The 9,010-nt window shown below is 31.8% G+C and overlaps 1 protein-coding gene and 1 long non-coding RNA gene across 5 annotated transcripts in view; one reads left to right on the plus strand and one right to left on the minus strand.

Moving 5' to 3' along the window:
* The window catches only part of LOC110270918, a 53,697-nt gene extending 48,139 nt beyond the window's left edge, over nt 1-5,558 (minus strand). The window contains exons 1-3 of one of the 4 annotated variants that reach the window (XM_021120782.1): nt 5,515-5,554; nt 5,219-5,422; nt 3,948-4,292 (exon numbers count right to left, since the gene is read on the minus strand). In XM_021120782.1, coding sequence (XP_020976441.1) covers nt 3,948-4,292; nt 5,219-5,389 — 516 coding nt within the window. In that variant the 5' untranslated portion in view covers nt 5,390-5,422; nt 5,515-5,554. Of the gene's footprint in view, nt 1-3,556; nt 3,747-3,865; nt 4,293-4,824; nt 5,030-5,218; nt 5,423-5,514 lie in introns of those variants that run through there. The other 3 variants (XR_002360697.1, XM_021120781.1, XM_021120783.1) reach the window with 3 other exon arrangements.
* LOC110270920 lies at nt 5,678-6,734 on the plus strand. The gene is made up of 2 exons (XR_002360699.1): nt 5,678-5,735; nt 6,639-6,734. It is a non-coding gene; the product is annotated as an uncharacterized LOC110270920 (long non-coding RNA).

The raw sequence follows: 9,010 nt of genomic DNA on the forward strand, positions 1-9,010 counted from the left end.
TTATAATAAATTAAAATATTTTATTTTATCTGATAAAATATCAAAAATAAATAAATATGATATGTTTTTTAAATATTCGTGATTTGGATAGATATTATTTAGTAGTTTATTTTTAAGATTTTTAAGTGTTAGAATGCTTAATTTAATTTCAAGTATTTTGATTTTATTTATTTAGTTTGAAAATTGGATTTTATATTAGGGGATTTTGATATGTTTTTTAAATATTCGTGATTTGGATAGATATTATTTAGTAGTTATCAATTTTTATTTTTAAGTGTTAGAATGCTTAATTTAATTTCAAGTATTTTGATTTTATTTATTTAGTTTGAAAATTGGATTTTATATTAGTCCATTTAGGGGATTTTTTTAATTTTTAAAATAATATGAGGTGTATAGGTATCTCTTAAACTATTGTAACTGTGTGAGAGAAAGAAATTAGAGGTGTGAAAAAACACTTGAGAGTTTCATCAACAGTTTCGTTTTTCATGATGAAACTATGATAAGAACAAGTGAAATTAAGTAAGTATCTTTTTTGTCCCATCAGAAACCGAATAAAAAAAACAAAGGTAAAATGATTCTCTTCTATTCAATTTTATTTTTATCTCAAATTATAGTGTGAACAAGTGAAGTTGGTTGAGTCTCTTTCTTGTTACATTAAGAATTTGTATAGAAGATAGAGTGATTCTCTTTCATTATATTCAATTTTTATCAATTCCTTTTTAATTTCAAGTCATCTTTTTCATTTAATTTCAATTCTTATTTTTCTATGTATATCTATCTAATTTTTTATCATAATAAGAGATCAAATTTATTAAATTACTAAGTTTGAAAATATTGTACAGTCAAATGTATGTGGTAGGATCAACAAAAGTATCATTTTATTCTATCTAATGTTTATTTGAGAATATTAATAAACTTTTATGTTTTTGGTTTGATATGTTAATAAAATACTATTAATTAAGTTTAATAAATTATTACAAAAACTTAGGAATTTAATTTTTTATCTAAATAAAAAATTCATTAATGTTCATTTTGTAAAAAAATAAGAACATTTATGCTTTAATATATTTATTAGTCAATTTTTTTCGTTGCTGTTTTTTTAGATATTTATCAGGTTTTGGTATAACACTTAATTATTAGATCTTATGTATTTTTTAAAATTTTGGGGTGGGACAATTTGTATCACAAATTGTTGTAGCAAAATTTTTTTCTAATTTATCTGCCGCAATATACAGGGAGCGTATTGTATTTTTAAATATTTAAAAATACAAGACGCAAGGGATATATTGTCTTATTTTAATTTTGAAAACATAATACATGGAGTTATTGTCAATATAAGGAGGTGTATTGACATTACACAGGGGCATATTGACTTTATACAGGAGGCGTATTGTATTTTTTTTATTTAAAAAATATAACTGAAGTATTATAAAAGGAAGAATAGATTTGTTAGGTTGAGTATGAGTGTGAGTGTGAGAGATTTTTTCCTTGAGAGTGTAAGATTATAATCATTAATGCTGTACATGGTTTGGTTAATCTAAAAACCAAACTTATATTTTGGTTAACTAAAAATTTAATTTGTTTAATTAACTAAATTAGTTTTATATGATAAACTAGTTATTAACCGGTCATAAAAATAAAAACCAATTTTAAATGATAAAACTAATTTTTGGATAAAAAACCGGTTTTTAAACCAAAAAACCGGTTTTCTAAAAAAACTCTTTTTTAAAAATTGGTTTTGGTTAACCAGTTTTTTAAAATTTGGTTTTGGTTAACCAATTTTAAAAAATATAGATATGATTTTAAAATTATTTTGTTAAATTGGTTAACCAAAATGTAGTTATGGTTTTTTAACTGGTTAACCACATTTTGATTTTTTAATGTGCACCCCTTAATGATCATGACTATTTGGGTTCACACAAACTACAAAAAGCCAAAAACGTAACAAAATGAACGCATAAATATAAATAAAAGATGCACAATAATAGAAACACTTTGAACCAGTGCTAGGAATGGTAACCGTTCCCAAGCCCACACACATAGTAGTGCCAAAGTGCCATCCACATCCTTGCATTGTAATCATAACATGATGTCTGACATAATGCTCTATATAAATGTGTCACGCAACAAGCAGATTCTCAAGTAAAACCCCTAATCTTAGAAAAATTTTGGAACAGAGGCAAGAACTTCCAGTGGATTAACAATCCTAACTTGTCATAAAATAAATTTGTCCCAAACAAATAATATGTGAATCTTCATGTACATCTGTCTACCGAGTGTTGTACCCAACTACATGCGGTGATTTAGGTGCAAAGCCATGCAAACTTGACACCGCTTCCTTTACGATCAACTACAGTAGGTACAATGCTAAATTGTATCATAAATTTATTTTTGAGGCCAGTAATGTTATTTGTAAATTCTAACATCGGCATACCATCTATTGGGGTATCAAGTATCATTGCAATATTTTCAAGGTAACTGTGCATTTACTGTGTGGAAGATGAAACATATAAGTTGGTGTGCTACGTAAAGTAAGTTTCCAAATTTGATATACGTGATAGAATCTACTATTGTAACTCGATTTCAACCTCGGGGATCATACATATCTTAGTGGAGATGTCTTGCACTACAAGAAAAATGTTGAGTAATGTCAGATTTACCGTCGAATTCTTCAAATATATCTTATGGTAATCAATTTATCGTCGGATTTACCATCGAAAATAATCAGATGGTATAAATCTCACTGGTAAATATTTACCGTTGGATTCACTACAACAAACTAGGATTTTCGCAACGGTCAAAAACCGTTGCCGTTGATCAAATAACCGTTCCTAAAACTTTAGGCAACGCTTTGGCAATGGTTTTTGACCTGCGGTATATGTGGCCGTTACCGATGCTCATAGGCAACGGTTTTTTACCTAAGGCAACGGTAACAAAAAAACCGTTGCTTCAGTTGCTAGCAAAGACAACGGTTTTGACGGGAAATTTTACACAACAGTTTCGAACCGTTACTCAATAAGCAACGGTTTAGAACCGTTCTTATAAATGATCCAACGGTTTAATACCGTAACTGGATAGGCAATGGTTTTAAACTGTTGTAGTTATATTATTCACATAGCCAACGGTTTTAAAGCGTTACCGTTGGTGTCGTTTTTTGGCAACGGTTTTAATACCGTTGCCATTTTATCGTCCTCTAAGACAACGGTTTTAAAGCGTTACTATTGGTGTCATTTTTTGGCAACGGTTTCAATACCATTACCATTTTATAGTCATCTAAGACAACGGTTTTAAAGCGTTATCGTTGGAGTCGTGTTTTGACAACAGTTTTAATTCCATTGCCATTATGTAATCATCTTTGACAACGGCTTTAACACCATTATCTTTTGTAACTATTGACAACAATTTTTTTGTAATATATAATTTTTTATTTACAATAGTTTTCTTGTGAATGAAATTAATTTCAGTTTTTTTTAATTATTTAGTGTCAATAAATAATCTAAACTATTTGAATCAAGACACTAAAGAAAAATAATTGAACAATTTCCCATCAAATTTAACTTATAAAAATTGTTGTAAGATCCACAATATCATCTAATTTTGCAAAAAAATATAATAACAAAAGAGAGTTGAAATAGCTAAGTAGCAAATAGTCATCATGTCCACAAGTTCATGACTTTTACTCTGTAACATTTACTTTTAAAAATTTGACCTTAATCAAGTTCGATTTTTCCTTCAACATAGTTTTCCTGTAAACAAAAAAAAATCAAATATAAAACTACACATCTTTAATACTAATAATGTTAAATAAAAATGTTTGAGAGAGAGTACAAACATATATATCATAACATTCTTCTATTTAGATACACAAAACAATTAAATCAACATCATCATAATCAACCATTATTTAAGATATGATAACATATAGAAACTTTAACAACAAATAATACCTCTTCATGCGCATCATTGTTCGGATTGCCTAAAGTGCTTCCTAATTGAGCAGCTAACATGTCAAGGTCCACTCCTGAGCTTTTTTTTTTTTGCAGCATCATCTTAACAAGCGATTTTAGTTCATCTACTTCTTTTTGCATCACATCAACCTTACCCTCTAATGTTGCTTTCTCAGTTGCATGTTGCTGCTTAAGGGTGGCAATTTCTTCATTTTTCTTCAACAAAGTTGGTGTGGTAACTCTTCTGTGACATCGCATTCTCCCTGCCTTCTCTTTTCCAAATATGGATTGGAAAGCTCTAATTGCTGATTCTTTAGACTTTTTATTCTCAGCTTGCAAATGTGCCTATATTAATGTGAAGAAAAATAATAATAATAATAAAATAATGTCAACTTTTCCACTATCACCCCAAAAAACAAACTCTGCCTTACATAAAGTTGCCAGAGTACGCTTAACCTCTGGATTTGAAATCACTGCTTATATACCCGGTATTGGCCATAATTTACAAGAACATTCTGTAGTCTTAGTAAGAGGGGGAAGGGTTAAGGATTTACCCGGTGTGAGATATCACATTGTTCGAGGAACCCTAGATGCTGTCGGAGTAAAGGATCGTCAACAAGGTCATTCTAGTGCGTTGTAGATTCTTATCCAAGACTTGTATCATTTGATAATGCCATGTGAATCACTAGAAACATGTGAAGTGTATGGCTAAAAGCATATATCATTTGACAACATCAAAACAAATAATAGAGATTAAGAATAATGTCAAGATTCTTTAACTCAACGCAAGCATAAAAGTAACCACAAGTGATGGACAAATTGCCAAGACAAAAGAAATCCATAACCTATTTTAACCAAATTAACTCCCAATTCTTACAATAACATCCAGAGTGTCTTCATCCAGTGATTTTCCCTTTGTGCTTTGGCGAGTCTCAACAAACATTTTTGCTTGAGTAGGTGGTTCATTATTTTCCTTAGAAGCAGCCTATAAGTCCAATTCAAATAGCATTTATATAGAGTTAAAAGGCACACCACACATACACATACAAATTCACAAAGAATAAAAAATTGTACCAATCTTGCATGTATTCTTGCAAAATTTATTGGTCCCTTTCGATGCCTAAATTTCTATTGTGCCCTATTTTTCTTATTCCGCGCAGACATTTTCTACATAACAAGAGACAAGTATTATCAAAAAATCATCATATTTCATTCATATGTGTATATAATATAATTGCATAAACAATTACACTAAGTTTCACATATCTTACCTTAACTTTCTCAGTTCTCCAATAAGCAATTAACTTGCGAAAATGACTCTCAGGTATGCTTTTAGGACAATTTTTCAGCATCACATTAACACATTTGTATGGTAGAAAATGAGTTTGCTTTATTGTGGTCTTATACCTTCTCCAGTTGTCATTGATACGAGCAAGGACCATCCTCTTTCCTTCAGTTGGAATAATGAATTTAGCCTATAAAACACAAATATTATTTGCTAGTAAGAATAAAATACATGTGTCCATTTCCAAATAGTTTCTAAAAGAAACAAGACTAATATTCTCACTTGAACATATTCCCAAATGGCTTTTTTATCTTTAATCCCCTTCCAATTTGTGTAAATTAATGGACAAAAATCTGAATTCCTTGCCACTGTGCCCAAAAAATTGCTCAAGTTGTTTACAGCTTCATCAGTAGGACCAATTGCCTCTCCTTCAATATCTAGAGTAATTTCTTCTCTATCTTCCAACTGTCTTGCATGAATCTTCAAGTATTGTGTAGGTCCTCGTGTTTTCTTCACTGTTGTCTCTATACAAAGATACTAATTATATACCATCCCTCTTATTGACTTATAAGATATTTAATTGAAAAAAAAAGGACAAATTAAAGTAACCTTTTGAGTTGAATTTGGTCATGAAACAAAACTAAAGTAACAAATTACCAAATTCAATTCACAAATTGGAATTCAATTAACACACAAATTTTTAGAAATTTTGGCAGCATTCTGGCAGCAAATAGAAAGTTTCTGAATTTAAACAAACAACAAAATCAACCCATATGAACTCACTAAAATCAAATCAGCACTAATTAACATCAATTTATATGAATTAAACAGCGGCAAGCAAAAATGGCAATCAACAGCAATATAAAAATTAGCATAATAAGGACATCATCATCATTGCTCAATCAAAACAAGGCATGGAATTAGCCATTAACAAGGATAAAGCAGCACTATACGATTTGAAACAGTAATGCAACAACCATCATTTGTCAATTAAAATAGCTCAGAAAACCATTTATTCCAGGCATCAGCAGCAACCAAAAATTTCAACCTAAATCCACTACAATTCAGATAAAACTTCCTAACCACCTATAATCCACTAAGAATGCATAAATAAACTGACCAATTTAACAAAAACTGAACAAACTAATTAAACTAAGAAAATGTAAACAGAAAAAAATTGAGAACCTACAGAAGAAGCAGAAACAAAAAAATGGCAAGGGGAGGGAGAATGGAGGCAGAACAGTGTCGACCCAGAGGCAGCTACTGCGGGCGCACGGTGGAGGATGAGCGCAGAAATAAGGGAACAATGGCATTTTTGTTCCGGTTGCGAAGACAGGGGAGGGCAAAAATGGAAGAAGAAGAAGAAGAAGAAGAAGAAAAAGAAGAAGAAGAAGAAGAAGGAGGAGGTGTTTTCTTCACTGTTGTCTCTATACAAAGATACTAATTATATACCATCCCTCTTATTGATTTATAAGATATTTAATTGAAAAAAAAAGAACAAATTAAAGTAACCTTTTGAGTTGAATTTGGTCACGAAAAAAACTAAAGTAACAAATTACCAAATTTAATTCACAAATTGGAATTCAATTAACACTCAAATTTTTAGAAATTTCGGCAGCATTCTGGCAGTAAATAGGACGTTTCTGAATTTAAACAAACAGCAAAATCAACCCATATGAACTCACTAAAATCAAATCAGCACTAATTAGGATCAATTTATATGAATTAAACGGCAGCAAGCGAAAATGGAAATCAGCAGCAATATAAAAATTAGCATAATAAGGCCATGGAGTTCCACATACAGACATTTCCTAAACCTCCCTCTGAAATTTTTTAAATGAAAGAAATCATATGATGTGAATTGTTTTGGATTACAAAAAATTGTTTTCAACACTGCATAAGTGATATATAACTAAAAAATCAAACAGTACCCAACTAGCCAAAATTGGGTTAAAAAATTAAAACAAAAACCATAGCTAAGTTGCTAAGCATATCTCTATAATTTAATAGCACAATGAATCAAAAAAGAAAAAGAAAATAGTATAACTGCATTGCATGCATATAGCAGATGGTGGCACAACAGAGGTGTCATACCCATAGATTTTATATGCAAACCTGCTAAAAAGCCATTGGATACAGATACCAAATAACACAATTTAAATTCTAATTTATGAACATCAAACAATAGAATTATCAAAATCCAGTCTTTTAAGAAAACAAGACTTTTTAGCACCCACCGAAACAATACAGATCACAGTATGTGTTAAAAATTGCAACTGCCCAACATTATATAAATTTGCTTGTATTGCTACCCGAACAGGGTCACTACCACACACTGGTTTGCAATAGAGTTGCCTCAGTTATCCCAAAAGAAAATTTATGTACTAAAAAAATGGATAAGCAGTTAAGCACAATAGAAAGAAGGAAACTATTACTAACAGTTTAGATTTGTTTTCAATAATTAATTAGAGTAATCAACCACTTAACTGTATTTATGGAATTGATTCAGTTGACTCTAATAAGATTTTCTCACTATTGATTCGTTAAAAATTCTGCTTCTTTTATGTAAGAGTCGAAAAACCTATTAGAACCAACTGAAGCAATCTCATGAACACGATTAAGCTATTGAATACTTCAATTAATTAAAAACAAATTTAAAGCACTAGGCATGTGTCACATCCTCCAGTACAATACTAACAGAAACTAGTTTTTGCCATCTCTATGCGAATGATGTCCTATTTTTGGAGTATTTAAAATTCTCAGTTCACAAGTACGCAGTCCGAATTCAAACCAGAACAGAAACTCAGTCAACATTCAACACTCATCTTGCTCAAGTTCACAAACATCACCACTTTCCTTTCTTCTTCTTAAATCCAACAAAAATACCCAACAGCCAATCAAGCCCTAACTAAGCAACAAAAAATCAGAGAAGAACACTTACCACAGATGACAACCCACAAATGGCTGATGCAGTGAAGAAGCAGTAGCAAAGCAGAAGCAGCGAAGCACAACCCAGTGAAGTAGAAGTAGCGAAGCAGAAAAGGGGAGAAGCAATGAAGCAGAAGCAGAACAGGGGAGACGCAAGGATGCCGCGAAGAACGGAAAAGCACTGAAGCCGCAGAGAGGGGAGAAGCAGCGACGCCGCAGAGATGAGAGACTCAGCGACACCGGGAAGGAGGAGGCAGCAACGATTTCGGGAAGGACACAGCGACGATGATGGTGCGACGATGGTGAGTTGCGATCTAGGGCTTCCTGGTGACTTGCGATGATGGTGCAATTTTGGGCTTCTTGGTGAGCTGCGGTTCGATGATGTCTCTGTTTCTGAAGGCGTGGGTGAGGGTTGATGCTATGGTGGAGGGAGCAAGAGCGTTCTTCGCGGTTTCGAAGAGAAGAGGAAGAGCACTACAAGAATATGGCTAATTAGCTACCACAAAAAGAGTCGTAAAGTAATCGCTAATCTGATGCAAAATATAATTTGTGACGGATTAGCTACCACCTAGCAACTAATGCTTTCCTCGCTAATTACAAGTCGCAGATCAGTGAGGCAAACACAATAGTCACTAATTCATCGGAAAGTTTTTTAGCTACCGAATAGATAGTCGCAAATCCGTCACTAAAGTATAAGCTAATTCCATAGAAGAAATAGACTAAAAGGTAGTCGCTAATTAGTGACAAACTCTACTGCAGCAGACTCATCGCTAATTCCAAACTAATTTCGTAGAAAAAATGGAATGCTTAGTTGACGCTAATTAGCAAGGAATTTTCCAAACCTAATTCG

This window comes from Arachis ipaensis, chromosome B04, assembly GCF_000816755.2.
Source record: "Arachis ipaensis cultivar K30076 chromosome B04, Araip1.1, whole genome shotgun sequence".
Lineage (NCBI taxonomy): Eukaryota > Viridiplantae > Streptophyta > Magnoliopsida > Fabales > Fabaceae > Arachis > Arachis ipaensis.